This window comes from Bos indicus x Bos taurus, chromosome 3 (genome assembly GCF_003369695.1).
Source record: "Bos indicus x Bos taurus breed Angus x Brahman F1 hybrid chromosome 3, Bos_hybrid_MaternalHap_v2.0, whole genome shotgun sequence".
In the NCBI taxonomy this organism is placed as follows: Eukaryota; Metazoa; Chordata; class Mammalia; order Artiodactyla; family Bovidae; genus Bos; species Bos indicus x Bos taurus.
The window spans coordinates 11,501,452-11,521,511 of NC_040078.1; the positions used below are offsets into that span (position 1 = coordinate 11,501,452).

Here is a 20,060-nt window from a genome sequence, read left to right on the forward strand (position 1 = left end):
AAAGTCCTCAGTCGTGTCTGACTCTTTGTGACCCCATGGATTATACAGTCCATGGAATTCTCCAGGTCAGAATACTGGAGTGGGTAGCCTTTTCCTTCTTCGGGGAATCTTCCCAACCCAGAGATTGAACCCAGGTCTCCCACATTGCAGGCAAATTCTTTACGAGCTAAGCCACAAAGGAAGCCCCATATGACCCAACAATTCCACTACTGGGCATGCACCCTGAGGAAATCAACATTGAAAACAGCACATGTACCCCAGTGTTCATTGCAGCACTATTTACAACAGCCAGGACATGGAAGCAATGTTGATGTCCAATGACAGATGAATGGATAAAGAACCTATGGTATATATATACAATGGGTTATTACTTAGTCATAAAAAGGAACACATTTGAGTCTGTTCTAATGAAGTGGATGAACCTAGAGCCTATTATACAAAATGAAGTAAGTCAGAAAGAGAAAGACAAGTATCATATATTAATGTTATATATATGGAATCTAGAAAGACAGTACTGATGAACTTATGTGCAGGGCAGCAATGGAAACACAGACATACAGAACAGATTTGTGGGCACAGTAAGGGAAGGAGAGGGTGGGGTGAATTGAGAAAGTAATATTGAAACATATATAACCATATATAAAATAGATACCCAGTGTAAATTTGCTGTATGACACAGGTGGCTCAAACCCAGTGCTCCGACAACCAGGAGGGGTGGAATGGGGAGGGAGGTGGGAGGAAGGTTCGAGAGGGAGGTGACATTTGTATACCTATGGCTGATTCATGTTGATGTATGACAGAAACCTACACAATATTGTAATTATCCTCCAATTAAAATAAATAAAATTTTAAAAATTAAAAAGACAAAAAAAAAAAAAAGAAAGTGAAGGAATAGCTCAGAATATCTTGAAATATGCAATTTATATAGAAGAGAGAAGCTATTTCACAGAGAAAGAGGAATCCTTGAAGAAACATAGGAGAATACAGAATGACACTTGAAGCACCAGCAAATAGTTGATTAGCATCAGAGGGCTTAACTAGGTACATAAGAGAAATGAATAGCAATAATCTTAGAAATAATGTCAGAGTGGTAGGCAGAGACTAGGTGATAAATTCTTGCTAACAGAGGCTTCTTAGTTTTATTCCATAGGGCAAGGGAACTCATCGAGGGTATTTCCACAGATTTTCTGGTCATTAGGGAAGACTAGCTCTCCAACTTATTTTATTGTCTCAAAACCTTTGCTTAGATTACCTGAGATATTTCACCAATTATGCAATGTTAGTCACTTCCTGGAGGATAATTAATAGGTATGATGTGCAGGAAGGAGCATGTGGGTAAAGAGAGGAGAGTACAGGGAATAATTGCATGCAAATAGGAAGGAGACTCCATAATGAGGGTTTAACCTCAAACAAAGGAGGAACAAATAATCCCAAGGAAAGATTGACATTTCAATGTGTAGGTTGAGGTGAGTGGATCAGAAACTGAGAAGGGCCACCAAGGACAGCTACAGAGTGTTGTCTTCATGAAAGAAAAAGTTGTTAGGAGGAGAGGTAAGGGGAGACAACCAGATTATCTTCTGTTTTTCCATGGAACTAGACAGTGTTGTCCTAAAAAATAAAACAGCCAATTACTCTACTGGCATAATGGATTTATTTGAGAATAGCAGAGAACTGCAATTTGGGATAAACATGCTATAGCAAAAACTATGAGAGAAGCACTACTTTGTTGACAAAAAAGTGAAAGTTGGAAGGGGTTGTTTTGAATGAAATTACACTGAAGGTCCATCTAGTAAAAGCTATGGTTTTTCCAGTAGTCTTGTACGGATGTGAGAGTTGGACCATAAAGAAAACTGAGCGCCGAAGAATTGATGCTTTTGAACTGTGATGTTGAAGAAGACTCTTGGGAGTCCCTTGGACTTTAAGGAGATCCAGCCAGTCAATCCTAAATAAAACTAGTCCTAAGTATTCACTAGAAGGACTGATGTTGAAGCTGAAACTCCAATAGTTTTGCCACCTGATGAGAAGAACTGATTCATTAGAAAAGACCCTGATGCTGGGAAAGATTGAAGGTGGGAGGAGAAGGGGACCACAGAGGATGAGATGGCATCACCAACTCGATGAACATGAGTTTGAGCAAGATCCAGCAGTTGGTGATGGACAGGGAAGTCTGGTGTGCTGCAGTCCATTGGGTTGCAAAGAGTCGGACATGACTGAGTGACTGAACTGACTGACACTGAAAAAAAAAGAGAGTTTTAGAAAGGTGCAGGACTACCCATTTGCTGGATTTATTGCTGGACAAGGAGAACTCTTGCTGATGGGGTCTGTAGTTAATGCTTTTCTATAGGGGTCTGTAATTGATAAGCATGCAATGTATGAGGACTCTCACTTCAGGCCTCCAGCTCCATTTTAGTTGAGATTTCCTCCTACACTGTTTATGGGAATGTGAATTGGTACATCTACTATGGAGAACAGTATGGAGGTTTCTTAAAAAACTAGAGTTACAAAATGATCCTACAATTCTACCTCTGGGTATACATCCAAAGAAAACCAAAATATAAAAAGATACATCCATCCCAATGTTCATAGCAGCGCTATTTATAATAGCTAAGACTTGGAAGCAGCATAAATATCCATTTAATAAATGTGTATATAATATGTGGTATAAATAAAATATATAATGTAGTACTACTTAATTATAAAAAAAGAATGAAACAATGCTATTTTCAGAAAAATGGATGGACCTAGAGATTATTGTAAGTGAAGTAAGTCAGACAAAGACAAATATCATATGAGATACTTGTATCTGGAATCTAAAATTAAAAAAAAAAAAATGACCCAAATGAACTTACTTTCAGAACAGAAACAGACTCAGATACAGAAAACAAACTTAAGGTTACCAAAAAAGAAAGGGGATGGATATTAGGATGTTGGAATTAACATTTACACAGGTCTGTATATAAAATAAATAACCAAAAAGGACCTACTGGATAGAACAGAGAATTATCAATATTTTGTAATAATCTATGTAGGAAAAGAATATAAAAAAATGTGTGTGTGTTTGTGCTTAATTGCTTAGTCATGCACAGTTGTGTCTGAATTTTGATACCCCATAAACTATAGCCTGCCAGACTCCTTCGTTCATGGGATTCTCCAGGAAAACATACTGGAGTGGGTAGCTATTCCCTTCTCCAGGGGATCTTCCTCCTGGAGGAGGGCATGGAAACCCACTGTAGTATTCTTGCCTGGAGAATCACCAAGGAGAGAGGAGCCTGGTGGGCTTCATTCCATGGGGCACCAAAGAATCAGACACAACTGAGTGACTAAGCACAACACAGTGCATATATAAATACATATATATGAATCAATTTGGTATACACTTTAAATTAACACAACATTGTAAATCAACTATATTTCAATTTAAAAATGAGGTTTCTTCAGAATTCCCTAGCAGTCCAGTGGTTAGGACTCCACTCTCTCACTGCCGAGGGCCTGTGTTCAATCCCAGTTGGGGAATTAAAATCCTCCAACATGTATAGTGAAGTCAAAGAACAATTTTTTTAAAGTGAGGTTTCCTTTATTCTATTTCACAATTTGAATGTATCTTTACTCACCTCTGTTGATGTATATGTTTTTGAATAATCAAACTTTATAGCAGTGAAATATAATGAAATTTGTTCTTTAACTGAGTGATTCTTTCCCTCATCTGCACAGACCTCTTAGAGTATCACTGATGGTAGAAAGTCAAAACATCTTAACTTCTCTGAGCTTCATTCTTCTAATATGCAAAACATTCTTATGGTAGTGTGTTCTACACTCAGTTGAGAAACTCTGTGAAAGTGCACATATTACCTGTCACATAAAAGGCATACAATTAACTGAATAGTGAAAACTTGGCTCTTTAATTAACAAGACATGAAGTTTGGGTCATTGTTCTTTGAAGAGCTGATTTGAATTCCTTATTTCTCAGGCTGTAAATCATTGGGTTGAACAATGGTGTGAGGATGGTATAAAACACAGATATTAGGGTGTCTTGACTTGAAGAGTAATTGGATTTGGGCCTTAAGTAGATGAAAGAAGCACAACCATAATGAACAGTTATCACAATGAGATGAGAGGCACATGTAGAGAAGGTTTTGTATCTTCCAACAGAGGATGGGATTTTTAGAATAGCAGAGATGATTCGGATGTAGGAGACTAGGATAAGTAACAGGGGAATAATCAAGACAAACACACCAAGCACAAATACAACCAACTGACTGAGGTAAGAGTAATGAGATGCCAGCTTGAGGACAGGAAAGATGTCACAGAAGAAGTGGTGTAGTTGGTTGGAGGAGTGAAAGGGCAGGTGAAATACCAAGGATGTGATGATCTGTGCGACAATAAAGCCACAGGCACAAGCAGCAGCCACTAGTCCCATGCACACTCCATGCCCCATAAGCAGTGTGTAGCGCAGAGGGTCACAGATGGCTACATAGCGATCATAACCCATGGCTGCCAGCAGAAACGAGTGAGAGCAACCTAGAAAGAGGAAGGAAAACATCTGGATGGCACAGCCCAGGAAGGAGATGGACTTCTTATGGGCCAGCAGGTCAACCAGCATCTTGGGTACAATGACAAAGGTGTAACAAGTCTCAGAGCAGGAGAGGACACCAAGGAAGAAGTACATGGGGGTGTGGAGGGCTCTGTCCAGCACAATGGTAGAAACAATTATGGCGTTGGTGCCCAGCATGAACAAGTACACAAGCAGGAAGACAGCAAATAGCAGCCGCTGCAGCCCACCCAGAGATGAGAAGCTGAGGAAGACAAACTCTGTCACTAAGGTCTCATTGGCCCACTCCATGGTCACTGCTATACAGGAGAGCCAGAGCCAGAGCCACAGGCCAGGATCCAGGGATGGAGAAAGGCATGGGGAACTCAGCACAAAGTCTGCAGGTGGCAGGCATCTCCAGATGTTTGATGGAACTCATTCATTCCCTCCAAAATAGTCTGCCAAAATAAGAATTAGGGCTAAATATGGAACAGAATAATTGACAATCTATGAGCAGACTTTTCCCAAGGCTATAAACATGTTATCTCTTAAAGGAAGGAATAGGAATTACCTGATATTTTTTCTGTGTGTCTTAATTACAAATTATTGCTGGTTTTTTGCTCACTACAAGCCCAAAGAAGCCAACTCTCCAAAAGTGAAAAATATGGATGGTTAACTTCAGCTATCTGAACTTGATCAGAGTATGGGATAAAGAATGAGTAGTGTTCAGACAGCATGAGCCAAGGATGGAACAGATAACATTAGTTTAAGAAAATATTCTTTTTCAGGAAAAGGAGAGTCACTAAGTTGGTTTAAAAAATAGACAGACATTAACTGTGGCATTTTGCAACACTCCACTTTTCCTATTACGCGCATGATTGTTCTAATTCACTTCAGTCATGTCCAACTCTTTGAGACCCTATGGACTGTAGACCCCAGGCTTCTCTGTCCATGGATTCTTCAGGCAAGAATACTTGAGTGGGTTGCCATGCCCTTCTCCAGGGAATCCTCTCAACCCAGGGATCGAACCCATATCTCTTATATCTCCTGCACTGGCAGGCGGGTTCCTTTACCACCAGTGCCACCTGGAAAGCCCATTATAGGTGCCTCAAAGAAACACAGAAAAATAGAATGTTGCAAAAATGGCCAAGAACTTGTTACAGAGTGTGAGAGAGAATGGGAAAATTGAGCAGTTTCCCAAATTTCAACCCCTGACATAAATCATAGGTTATATCTTTTATATATTGGTATGTCAATAAGATTCCTTTTAAATGATCTGCTACTAAACACAGTTTAAAAACTGCTAGAAAGGGTTATTTGTAAAGTCACTTTTAGGTCTTATATCAGAAAGTTTTTCCCAGGTGTGTTTCCCACTGACCAAGCCTAAGAAGTAAGAAGCTATTCTTTGGATGCAAAATCACCTAGCATGTATTGGTTGTGTCTAGTGCTTATTTATATACTTTTCAGTGTATTTGTATCATTTTATATCACTTTTTATTGAAGAATTATTTGCATCTGCTACCATTTTTTTTTTTTTTTTGCATTTTCCTAGTCAATAGCAAAGACCCCAAGTTAAATAATTGGAAATTTCTGAAGTTCATTGTATGTATTGCTAGAATTTGAAGGTAATAAGTTTTGTTCATTCTTAATTACTAGAAACTGGTCCTAAGCTTAGTAGGTATAATTATTCATTTGAAGTTAGTATTAGAATACTCACGTACACTTGTTTTAAAGCTCTTTAATACAAATAATAGAAATTTTTTCATCCTGTAACCAAAAAAAAATTTCTGTTATATATAAGTATAAAGAATGTGTATACTATGTTTATCCCCATTATATACATATATATGTGTATACTAATTATATGCTTTCTGTATCAAGAAACACAAAGTAATGAGACAGTTTCCCTATAGAATGCTTCTACCTTTACAAATGAATTTCCATCTATTCCAAGACACTGAGGGAATCTCAATGGTGATCATTGTTTATCCTTGTCATATCACTTTCCCAAGATCTTTCTGGATCTCCTTTCAACTAATCTATGTCTAGTCCCCGTTATGAATCATAAGTAGACCCCAGAAGTTAGAATGACTTGATTCTGAAATAATGCCTGTTATCGACCCACTATCCGTGCGCCCCCCCCCAACCAAAAAAAAGAATCTGGACTACTTGTCCTTCAGATTCATGAAGGCAACTGATTTCAGTTAAGTGGGTTTTTATATACTGTTAGTATAATCCCATAATCTAAATGAGTTATGTGATTGATATATTTGCCTTTTCATGGTATATGGAGACTCACTGGCACAGTGTATCTGAGAAGAAGGCCCCTCTCCTCAAGAAGACATCAAAGACCACCACAGTGTGTTATATCAGTACTAGGGATAGAAAGATATACAAGCATAAGAATAAAAAGATCATCAGGCCAAATACCTGCTGGCTATAAGATTAAGGTAAAAGATCTCTTAATTTGGAATGAGATCTATATTTCCAGTCTAGCTTTGTGTGACTTTGGGCAAAGTTCTTGGATATTCAGTCTCTTTATTTTAAAATTAAAGAGAACAGGGCAATAACTGTAATAAACAGTTAGAGTGCATAGAATATACTTAAGCAGAGGCTCCTTGCATGATATTACACAGAAGGAGATTTTACTTAGGCTAGCAGTTGAGTACTGACCCTTACCAGACTTTTCAACTCACAGATTCCAAGATCCTCCAGGTAGATGACTCTGCAAGTCCCCTTATAATATTCTAGAGCCTATGGATGGAATTCAGGTTATGATCCTTGGAGATGACACTTCCCCACCTTTATTTTTCTAAGCCCTTAGATACTCCACAGGGATTTTATGTAGTTTAGATTTAAATAGTGATTCTATATTTGAGGATAGTGTGTACCTCGAAAGAGAGAAAATCTATATATTTTTTAGATGCAATACTTTTAAGATATTCAAATATTTATATTTAGGGAAAGTATCAGTCAATTAACTGAGAGAAATTATAGACAGTCTCTGATAGCAAAGAAGTGAATTTTTATATTCTTAAGTACACATGAACATCCTGAATTTGCCTTACTAAAATGAAATTTAAGTTTCAATTTTCAATTATAGCTAAAATCATACATCCATGAATAGACAGAAGAAAGAGAACTTGAGATTTGATAAGTGTTATTTCATTTGATCCATAAGTCAGTCATACTAAAAAACAAAAGAAAGGAAAAGAGAGAGGAAGAAATGAAAGAAAGAGGAAGAGAGAGAAAAGAGAGAGGGAGAGAAAGGAAGGAAAGAAACAAAGAAGGAAGTGGGAAAGAAAGAAGGAAAATCTAGTGAGAACAAAAATGATCCAGAGTAATCATCAAGAAAAATTTAGAAAACTATACAGACCATGCTCAATCACTCTTAGTACCTCAGTTAAAAGCAGACCCTGGTTCTCCTTCTTAACCCTGCCACTTGCCTGAATTGCAGTGGAGGAGGTCATAAGCACTACCCCTCCCCAAGATCTATACCCCACAAAGCCCCAGACTAACTATATCAGTATTCCCCCTCTTGAGTAAGTACCTACAATGCTGTCCTCATTTCAACTCAGACAGAAGCAGCTATTCAGTATCTGGAATCCCTTAGGAAAGGAGATTCTTAAGCCAGAGACCAGAACCCAAGAAAATAACAGCAAAAGAGAGTGAATCTGCCTTCAGACAGAAACTCTCCTCTATGTCAAGAGAAGTAATCTCCTCTATCTAGCAGGAACCTGTTTGTCCAGCCAAAGTCACAATCTTGAGAAGTTCTGGTTCATACAATTCTTAGAACCACACGGGATATGATTATTAGAAGCATGCACTATGATCACTGGACTCCTGAGGCCTGAACTACTACTGCCCTGAAGACTTTTCCTTAAGGTTAATTAGAAGTCAAACTTATGCTAAAAAAAAAAAAAAAAAAAAAATGTTGCCAGTTTCTCAAAGATACCCTTAGTGAGGAAACTGGGGAGCAGCAGCCATGAACATAATTAGCCCACATCAGAATTGGATGTTCAGTCTGTCTGTGATGGATTCTGAAAAAAAAAAAAAAAAAGAGAGAGAGAGAGAGAGAAAATCACTGCAATCTGATCTATAATGCTGAAGACCAAGTGGACATTTTTCATAGAATTTTAAATCAGAATATTAGCATATTTATCCAGCAATTCTAAAATTTATTGTTTATAAGAATCAAAGGAGGGCTTAATTACAAATTCATCTTTTCATATTCTTGTTCATAAAAATTCTAGTCAAGAGTATTGGGATGATCCACAAAAATCTAAATTTTTAACAAGCAGTTTTGTATTTAATTGAGCATTATGCTATCTTACAAATAAAGCTTAAAGTTTAAAATAAATGATATGCATGGATAAAAAATAATTATATTAACTTTCTGTAAGTTTAACTTAATAACATCATAAAATAAAGTTTCCCAATTTAAATCTATAGTTTAATGAGTTTTGACAAATGCATATATCCAAGCAACAACCACCACAAGGTTACAGAACATTTCTTCAACCCAAAAGAGTTTCCTTCTATTTTTTGTGGTCCGTTTCACTGAGTCCTGGCACAAGAGAAATAGTAACCTTGCTTTCTGTTGATAGAGTTTGCTCTTTTCTAAAATTTAATATAAATGGAAACAAGAAGATTACTCAATTTTGTCTCATTTTGTTCACCTACCACGTTTTGGAGACATGCTGTTTAATAAGAGTATTCCATTTTTTGTTAATTAACATGGTTGTTGGTTAAAGTATCCCATTTATTAATCATCACAATTTATTCACCTGTTGACCTGTTGAAAGACATTTAGATTATTTCCAGTTTGAGGCTAATAGGAGGAAAACACCTGTGAATATTAGTTTCTGTGTCCTCATGTAGACATATATGTTCATATATGTTTGGTGAGTACCCATGACTAGAAAGGCTTTTCAGTTGTTTATAAACAACTATAAATAAAGTTGTTTATTTTCAGAGAGGTATCATAATTAATTCCCATCAGCAATATATGCCTATATCAGTGTTTTCACATTCCAGCCAACTCTTAGTGTAGTCAGTCTTTTAAATTTCTTAAATGTGATCTTTTACTTCACTTTTATCATGCGTTTTTCTTGAATATTAATTATGTTGATCATTTTTCATGTGCTTTTGGCTATTTGTACATCTTGCTTTGTGAAGTATGTATTCAAATGTTTTACTATGTGTTAATTTTTTTTTGTTTTTCTTTTTTGTCTTTGTATTCAGACATTGAGATCTCAATACAAGTCCTTTATTAGATATATATTTTGCAAATATTTACTCCTTACTATATGGTTTATTTTTCTATTTTATTAATCATGCCTTTTTTTTTTTAATCAGACACAGCTTTACACTTCTATGTCAGTTTCTGCTGTACAGCAAAGTGAATCAGCTATTCATATATGTGCGTTAGTCGCTCAGTTATGTCCAACTCTTTGTGACCCCATGGACTGTAACCTGCCATACTCTTCTGTTCATGTAATTCTCCAGGCAAAAATACTGGAGTGGGTATCCATTCCCTTCTCCAGAGGATTGTCCCAGCCCAGGGATCAAAGCCAGGTCTCCTGTATTGCCGGTGGATTCTTTACCATCTGAGCCACCAGGGAAGCCCTCGTATATTTCCTGTTTTGGGGGTTTCCTTCCCATTTAGGTCACCACAGGGCATGGATTAGAGTTCCATGTGCTATACAGTAGGTTCTCATTAGTTATCTATTTTATATGTGGTATCAAGAGAATTATACGTCAATCCCATTCTCCCAATTCATCCCATCGCCTATCCCCCCTTGGTATCCGTATGCTTGTTCTCTACTTCTGCATCTCTGTTTCTGCTTTGCAAATAAAATCATGCCTTTTTTTGACAGTTTTAATAAAATATAGTTTTCATACCATAAAATATACACTTTTGAAGTGTACAGTTCAGTGGTTTTTAATGTATTCACAGAGTTGTCCAATCATCAACTTTATGTAATTGCAGATTTGTAGATGTTTTTAATATTGATATAGTCTAAATTATCATTATTTTTCCTAGTATTTTGCTTTATCTTGTCTAATATATGTCTACTTCAAGCCACAGACTATCTCCTATGCTTTATTTTGAAACGTATGTTTTGACATTTTTATGCATATTCAATATTTCCTTGTATAGTACGTTGAAATAACTTTTCAGTCCTCATTTAAATTCCTTCACAACTTCATTGAAAATGTATTGACCTCATATGTATAGTACTATTTCCATTGTGTACATTCTGTTACATTACTTATGTGTCTATACTTTTTCATTTTTAATATAAAAGCATAAATTGAAGATTAACAATCACTCATATTCCTTACTACCCCAGAGGTAACCATTATTACCATTTTGATGATTTTCTTCCAGTGTCTAAATATCTCTTTAATTGAAGTAAAATTGAACCATTACATTAGTTCTAGATGTACAGCATAGTCAGTTGGTATTTCTATACAATACAAAAAAGTCACTATATTATGTCTAGTTACTGTCATCATACAAAAATATTACAGTATAAATAACTACATTCCCTATGCTGTATATTTCATCCCATGACTCATTTCTTTTGTTACTGGAAATTTGTACTTCTTGATCTCTGTCATTTATGCCAATTCTCTTTTGTGACAGTACCAGTTGGTCAACATTGTGATACAGTATGCATTGAAATCTGAGACATCTATTTCTAAATTGTGCTTATATATAGTAAATATTTTATGTATTCTAAATTATTTTGGTTATCCTATGTGGTTTGAATTGCCATATAAATTTTAGAATCAACTTGTCAATTTCTAGAGAAAAGCATGCTGGGGTTTATATTGTACTTGTGTTTAACAATAAATCTAATTGATGTTAACTGCCCTGTTAACAATTTTGAGTTTCTCAATTTACGGTCATATTATAATTTTACATTTATTTCTGTCTCCTTTGGTTTTCTTCAGTAATTTTTTTCTTTTTTTTTAGTATTTACCATGCCTACATATTTCATGATTTTGATGACATTTTATTGATATATCGCTATTGTAATAAATATAAGTTTCCACTTTTTTGCTGGTATTGTGAAGAAATACAGTTCTGTTTCATGTATCAGCTTATGACCTTGTATTCTTTGCATATATTACAACCTCACTAAATTCACTTACCAGGTTTTTTTTTTTAACTAAAAATTTTACTAGCTTTTTACTTTGATTGCTTTGGATTTCCTATTTAAATAACCACATTTTTTGGTGAATAGTTTTACTAATTTTCTAACATGATTGCCTTTTATTTGTTTTTCTTACTGTATTGCATTGGCTAGTACTCTCAGTAAAACACTGAACTGAAGGTACAAAAGTAGACATCCTTGATTTATTCTGAGTTGAGAAATCACTTAAATTATGTGTTTAATGGCCCAGGAAGTGTTCTGCCTATGCAAATAGGCTTTGAAAGAAAAATAATGTTTTGTTGTATGTGATGTTTTATAAATATGAATTATATGATGTTTGGTGTTATTGTTTAGGCCATATAACTTTTATTAACTTCTTTTCTACTTTTTTAAATCAATTACAGAAAAAATGCATTTGAAATCTTTATCTGCAATTTTGGAATTGTCTGCTTTTTTTTGTCATCACTTTTTCCTTCCTGGAATTTGAATCTTTCTTATAAGTATGTATATTCATTTTAACCATTAGAATTGTTCTCACTTTTTCATCACTAAAAAGTGGTCAGCCTTTACTTCTGTAGTATTCTTAATGCTGAAATACAGTTTGTCTGATGTTAAAATAGTCCCTTGGCTTTCTAATTATTAGAATTTTTATGCTTCTTCTCTGAACTACTGCAGTTATATGAACATTTATATTTCAAATGGTTTTCTTGAAGAAAACATATAATTGAAACCTTACTTTTTAAAATCAAATCTGTTCATCTCTGTTTTTTAATTGATGTGTTTAGATAATTGATAATTGACACATTTTATTTCATTTTTGAGTTTAAATGTATCATGCTGCTTTCTGATATCTAGTTGTTCTATTAGATCTTTGTTCCATGTGTTCTTTTTTTCTTGACTTTCATTTGGTTAACAGAAAGTTTTTAGCATTCTGTTTCATCTTTTAAATTTTTTCCTTAGCAATATCTTTGTTTAATTTTTGTTTTTTTTTCCCCTAAAATATGTAGTTTATCATAGCAAGTTTCAAAACATAATGTAAAGTCAGTGTACTTTACATATATAAGATTCCTTTTACAATGCTCTACATTCATTTCTCCTTTTGAGTTGTATGCTATTTTATCATATATTGTATTTCTAAACATTATAACTCTCATATTATATTGCCACTTTGTATTTCATTTTATTCTTTACATATTTGGCTGGCATTAAAAAACTTTATATTAAAAAATAGCTTTTATATTTACTGAAATGTTTGCCATTTCCAGAACTTTGCATTACTTCAAGTAGAACCCAGGTTTTTGGTTGCCAACCATTTTATTTCAATTTTAAGAAAGCCCTTTAGAATCCTCATTGATAAATTCTGATGACTAAAAATTATCTTATCTTTTGCTTTCTTTTTTTTTAATATATTCTTTTTTATTGCAGTATAGCTGATCTACAAAGTTGTGTTAGTTTCAGATGTACAGCAAATACACACATTTATTCTTTTTCAGATTCTTTTCCCATATAGTTTACTACAGAATATTTAGTAGAGCTCCCTGTGCCATACAGTAGGTCCTTATTGATTATCTGTTTTATATTCAGCAGTGTATGTATGTTAATGCCAAGCTCCTCCACTGCCCCACCTACCCCCTGCATTTCCCTTTGGTAACCATAAGTTTGTTTTTGAAATCTGTGAGTCTGTTTTGTAAATAAGTTCATTTATATCATTTTTTTCAGTTAGATTCCACACATGAGTGATATCATATGATAAGTGTCTTTCTGTCTCTGATTTACTTTACTTAGTATGATAATCTCTAGGTGCATCCATGTCGCTCCAAATGTCATTATTTCATTATTTTTTATGGCAAAGATGTATTCCATTGTAGGGCTTTCCAGGTGGCTCAGTAATAAAGAATCCACCTACCAAGTAGGAGATGTAAGTTCAATCCCTGGGTCAGGAAGATCTCCTGAAGAAGAAACTGGCAACCCACGCCAGTTTTGCCTATAAAATCCCATGGACAGAGGAACCTGGTGGGCTATAGTCCATGGGATGGCAAAGAGTCAGATACAAATTTGCAGCTAAACAACAACAGTATTCCATTGTGTATATGCATACCACATCTTTGATATGCACTCATCTGTTGATGGATATTTAGGTTGCTTCCATGTTTTGGCTATTGTAAATAGTTCATATTGCTATGAACTTTGGGGTGCATACATCTTTTTGAATTAGTTTTTGTCTTTTCTAAATATATGCTCAGGAGTGGGATTGCTAGGACATATCCTGCCTCTTGAGACATCTGTATGCAGGTCAGGAAGCAACAGTTAGAACTGGACATGGAACAACAGACTGGTTCCAAATAGGAAAAGGAGTTCATCAAGGCTGTATATTATCACCCTGCTTATTTAACTTCTATGCAGAGTACATCATGAGAAATGCTGGGCTGGAAGAAACACAAGCTGGAATCAAGATTGCCAGGAGAAATCTCAATAACCTCAGATATGCAGATGACACCACCCTTATGGCAGAAAGTGAAGAGGAACTAAAAGGCCTCTTGATGAAAGTGAAAGTGGAAAGTGAAAAAGTTGGCTTAAAGCTCAACATTCAGAAAACGAAGATCATGGAATCTGGTCCCATCACGTCATGGGAAATAGATGGGGAAACAGTGGAAACAGTGTCAGACTTTATTTTTCTGGGCTCCAAAATCACTGCAGATGGCGACTGCAGCCATGAAATTAAAAGACACTTACTCCTTGGAAGGAAAGTTATGACCAACCTAGATAGCATATTCAAAAGCAGAGACATTACTTTGCCAACAAAGGTCCGTCTAGTCAAGGCTGTGGTTTTTCCTGTGGTCATGTATGGATGTGAGAGTTGGACTGTGAAGAAAGCTGAGTGCCGAAGAATTGATGCTTTTGAACTGTGGTGTTGGAGAAGACTCTTGAGAGTCCCTTGGACTGCAAGGAGATCCAACCAGTCCATTCTGAAGGAGATCAGCCCTGGGATTTCTTTGGAGGGAATGATGCTGAAGTGAAACTGCAGTACTTTGGCCACCTCATCTGAAGAGTTGACTCCTTGGAAAAGACCCTGATGCTGGGAAATATTGAAGGCAGGAGGAGAAGGGGACGACAGAGGATGAGATGGCTGGATGGCATCACTGACTCGATGGACGTGAGTCTCAGTGAACTCCGGGAGTTGGTGATGGACAAGGAGGCCTGGTGTGCTGTGATTCATGGGGTCACAAAGAGTCGGACATGACTGAGCGACTGAACTGAACTGAACTGATGGTAACTCTTTATTTAGTTTTTGTTTTTTCTTTTCTTTAAGGAATCTCCATACTGTTCTCCATAATGTCTGTACCTATTTACATTACCATCAGTGTAGGAGAGTTCCCTTTTCTCCACACTCTCTCTTACATTTTTTATTTGTAGACTTTTTGATGATGGTCACTCTGACTGCTATGAGTTGATATTGTAGTTTTAATTTGCATGTCTCTAATAAATAGAAATGTTCAGCATTTTTTTTTCATGTGCCTATTGGCCATTTGCAGGTCTCCTTTGGAGAAATGTCTGTTTAGGTTCTGTTTATTTTTTGATTGGGTTGCTTTTTATTTGTTTGTTTGTTTTGTATTTGATATTGAGCTATGTGAACTGTTTGTATTTTTAAAAAATTAAGCCCTTGTTAGTTGCATCATTTGCAAATATTTTCTCACAATTTGTAGTTTGTCTTTTCACTTGCTTATGGTTCTTTGCTCTGTGGAGCTTTTAAGCTTAATTAGGTCCCATTTGTTTATTTTTCTTTTTATTATTTTCATTACTATAAGGAAGTCAACCAAAAAAATTTTTGCTACAGTTTATATCAAAGAGTGTTCTGTTTATGTTTTCCTCTAGGAGCCTTACAGTATTTAGTTTGTAGCTAAATCTTTAATCCATTTTGAGTTTATTTTGTATATGGTATTAGATAATGTTCTAATTTTATTTCTTTAAATGTAATTATCCAGTTTTCCCAGCACCACCTATTGAAGAGACTGTCTTCTTTCCATTGTATATTCTTGCCTCCTTTATCAAAGATTAATTGACCTTAGATGTGTATGCTTATTCCTGGACTCTCCATTCTGTTACAATGGTCCATGTTTATTTTTGTGATATTGACCAGTATTATTTGGTCATTGTTCTTTTTACTGTCCTGCTGTTGTTGTTGTTCAGTCGCTAAGTCATGTCTGACTCTTTGTGATCTTATGAACTGTAGCACAACAGGTTTCTCTGTCCATCACTATCTCCCTGAGTTTGCACAAATTCATGTGCATTGAGTCAGTGATGCCATCCAATCATCTCACCCTCTGTTACCCACTTCTCTTGTCCTCAACTTTTCCCCAGCATCATGGTCTTTTCCAATAAGTCAGCTCTTTGAATCAGGTGGCCAAAGTACTGGACCTTCAGCTTTAGCATCAGTTCTTCCAATGAATATTCAGGGTGGATTTCCTTTAGGATTGACTGGTTTGATCTCCTTGCTATCTAAGAGACTTTCAAAAGTCTTCCCTAGCATCACAGTTTGAAAGAGTCAATTCTTTGCCATTCAGCCTTCTTAATGGTCCAACCCTCACATCCATACATGACTACGGGAAAAATGAAAGCTTTGACTGTATAGACCTTTGTCAGAAAAGTGATGTCTCTGCTTTTTAAAACTCTGTCTTAAAATAGAGATCCCAAAGATCTACACACTTATGGGTACCTTATTTTTGACATAGGAAGCAAGAATATACAATGGGACAAAAATAGCGTCTTCAATAATTGGTGCTGACAAAACTAGACAGCTACACGTAAAAGAATGAAATTAGAACATTTTCTAAAACCATACACAAAGATAAATTCAAAATGAATTAAATACATAAGTGTCTTTAAGACCAGAAACTATAAAACTCTTAAAGGAAAACATAGGCAGGATACTCAGTGACATAAATCAAAGCAAGATCCTCTATGTCCCATCTCCTAGAGCAGTGGAAATAAAAACAAAAATAAACAAGTGGGACCTAATTAAACTTAAACACTTTTGAATAGCAAAGGAAACTATAAACAAGGTGAAAAGACAACCCTAAGAATGGGAGAAAATAATAGCAAATTAAACAACTAACAAAGGATTAATTTCCAAAATACACAAGCAGCTCATACAACTCAATACCAGAAAAGCAAACAGCCCAATCAAAAAGTGGGGAAAAGACATAAACAGACATTTCTCCAAAGAAGACATACAGATGGCTAACAAACACATGAAAAAATGCTCAACATCACTCATGATTAGAGAAATACAAATCAAAACTACAATGAGATATCACCTCACACAATCAAAAAGTCTACAAACAATAAATACTGGAAAGGATGTGGAGAAAAGGGAACCCTCTCCCACTATTGATAGGTATATAAATTGATACAGCCACTATGGCAGATGATAGGGAGATTCCTTAAATAAAGCTAGGAATAAAGCCACCATATGGTACATCATGAGAAATGCTGGGCTGGAAGAAGCACAAGCTGGAATCAAGATTGCCAGGAGAAATATCAATAACCTCGGATGTGCAGATGACACCACCGTTATGGCAGAAAGTGAAGAACTAAAGAGCCTCTTGATGAAAGTGAAAGAGGAGAGTGAAAAAGTTGGCTTAAAGCTCAACATTCAGAAAATGAAGATCATAGCATCTGGCCCCATCACTTCATGGGAAATAGATGGGGAAACAGTGGAAACAGTGTCAGACTTAATTTTTTTTTTTTGGGGGGGTGGGGGTTCCAATATCACTGCAGATGGTGATTGCAGCCATGATATTAAAAGATGCTTACTCCTTGGAAGGAATGTTTTGACCAACATAGATAGCATAGTCAAAAGCAGAGACATTACTTTGCCAACAAAGATCCGTCTAGTCAAGTCTATGGTTTTTCTAGTGGTCGTGTATGGATGTGAGAGTTGGACTATAAAGAAAGCTGAGCACTGAGGAATTGATGCTTTTGAACTGTGGTGTTGGAGAAGACTCTTGAGAGTCCCTTGGACTGCAAGGAGATCCAACCAATCCATCCTAAAGAAGATCAGTCCTGAGTGTTCATTGGAAGGACTGATGCTAAAGCTGAAACTCCAATACTTTGGCTAATTGATGCAAAGAGCTGACTCATTTGAAAAGACCCTGATGCTGGGAAAGATTGAGGGCAGAAGGAAAAGGGGACGACAGAGGATGAGATGGTTGGATGCCATCACTGACTCAATGGACATGAGTTTGGGTAAACTCTGGGAGTTGTTGATGGACAAGAGGCCTGGCGTGCTACGGCTCATGGGGTCACAAAGAGTTGGACACAACTGAGCGACTGAACTGAGCTTAACTGATGACCCAGAAATCCCACTCCTAGGCACATATACTGAGGAAACCAAAAATGAAAAAACCACATGTACCCCAAAGCTCATTGCAGCACTATTTACAATAGCTAGAACATGGAAGCAACCTAGATGGATGGAAAAAGAAGTTGTGGTACATATATACAATGGGATATTAGTCATAAAAAGGAATGCATTTGAATCAGGTCTAATAAGGTAGATGAACCAACAGGCTATTATACAGAGTGAAGTAAATCAGAAAGAGAAAAGTCATACACTAATGCATATATATAGAATCTAGAAAGATGGTACTGATGAATTCATTTGCAGGGCAGCAATGGAGAAACAGACATAGAGAACAGACATGGACATGGAGGTGGACGGGAGGAAGGAGAGGGTGAGATGTAAGGAGAGAGTAACATGGAAACTTACATTACCATATGTAAAATAGATAGTCAATGGGAATTTGCTGTATGACTCAGGGAACTCAAACAGGGGTTCAATAACAAGCTAAAGGGGTGGCGTGGGGTGGAAGATGGGAGGGAGATTCAAGAGGGAAGGGACATATGTATACCTATGACAGATTCATCTTGATATTTTGCAGAAAACAGCAAAATTTTGTAAAGCATTTTCCTTCAATCAAAAAATAAATTACTTAAACAAACAAACAAGCACTTTCTAGGTTTGACATAGCTATTCTCCCAAGGAGCAAGCATCTTTTAATTTTGTGGACGCAGTCACCATCCACATTGATTTTGGAGCACAAGAAAATGAAATCTGAAACTGTTTCGAATTTTCCACATTTATTTGCCATGAAGTGATAAGACCTTTTACTGTTCTTTATATATTCTGAATACAAGAACTCTTTTGTCTGATATGTGTTGCTAATATTCTCTCCCAATATGTAATTGGCCATTTCATATTCTTCTTTTTATTTTCCTGCTTCATTTTATTTATTTATTTATTTTTGGTCTGTTCATCAAGCTTTTTATTTTTTTATAAAATGTGGAATATCCAAAAAAAACAAAAAAAGAAAGAAAGAAAGAACATAAAAATAAGCTTAGCCCCAATCATTTCATATTCTTAGTCAGTTCAGTACAGACACTCAGTCGTGTCCAACTCTTTGCAACCCCATGAATCGCAGCACACCAGGCCTCCCTGTCCATCACCAACTCCCGGATTTCACTCAAACTCACGTCCATCGAGTCGGTGATGCCATCCAGCCATCTCATCCACTGTCGTCCCCTTCTCCTCCTGCCACCAATCCCTCCCAGCATTAGAGTCTTTTCCAATGATTCAATTCTTTGCATGAGGTGGCCAAAGTACTGGAGTTTCAGCCTTAGCATCATTCTTTCCAAAGAACACCCAGGACTGATCTCCTTTAGGATGGATTGGTTGGATCTCCTTGCAGTCCAAGGGACTCTCAAGAGTCTTCTCCAACACCACAGTTCAAAAGCATCAATTCTTCCGTGCTCAGCTTTCTTCACAGTCCAACTCTCACATCCATACATGACTGGAAAAACCATATCCTTGACTAGATGGACCTCTGTCAGCAAAACAATGTCTCTGCTTTTGAATATGGTATCTAGATTGGTCATAACTTTCCTTCAAGGAATAAGTGTCTTTTAAGTTCATGGCTGAAGTTACCATCTGCAATGATTTTGGAGCCCCAAAAAATAAAGTCTGACACTGTTTCCACTGTTTCCCGATCTATTTCCAATGAAGTGATGCAACCAGATGCCATAATCTTCATTTTCTGAATGTTGAGCTTTAAGCCAACTTTATCACTCTCCTCTCACTTTCATCAAGAGGCTTTTTAGTTCCTCTTCACTTTCTGCCATAAGGGTGGTGTCATCTGCATCTCTGAGGTTATTGAGATTTCTCCCGGCCATCTTGATTCCAGCTTGTGCTTCCTCCAGCCCAGCGTTTCTCATGATGTACTCTGCATAGAAGTTAAATAAGCAGGGTGATAATATACACCCTTGACGAACCACTTTTCCTATTTGGAACCAGTCTGTTGTTCTGTGTC

General features: G+C 36.4%; 1 protein-coding gene across 1 annotated transcript; it reads right to left on the minus strand.

Annotated features, from left to right (window-relative positions):
- Positions 1–3,898: 3,898 nt before the first annotated feature.
- LOC113882780 (olfactory receptor 10K1-like) lies at positions 3,899–4,840 on the minus strand. The gene has a single exon (XM_027525912.1). The coding sequence runs from the start codon at positions 4,838–4,840 to the stop codon at positions 3,899–3,901; it is 942 nt and encodes a 313-aa protein (XP_027381713.1).
- Between the last annotated feature and the right edge of the window lie 15,220 nt (positions 4,841–20,060).

Excerpts from the sequence above, each read along its gene's own strand:
- LOC113882780 (XM_027525912.1), bottom strand. The coding sequence starts at position 4,840 with ATGGAGTGGGCCAATGAGACCTTAGTGACAGAGTTTGTCTTCCTCAGC.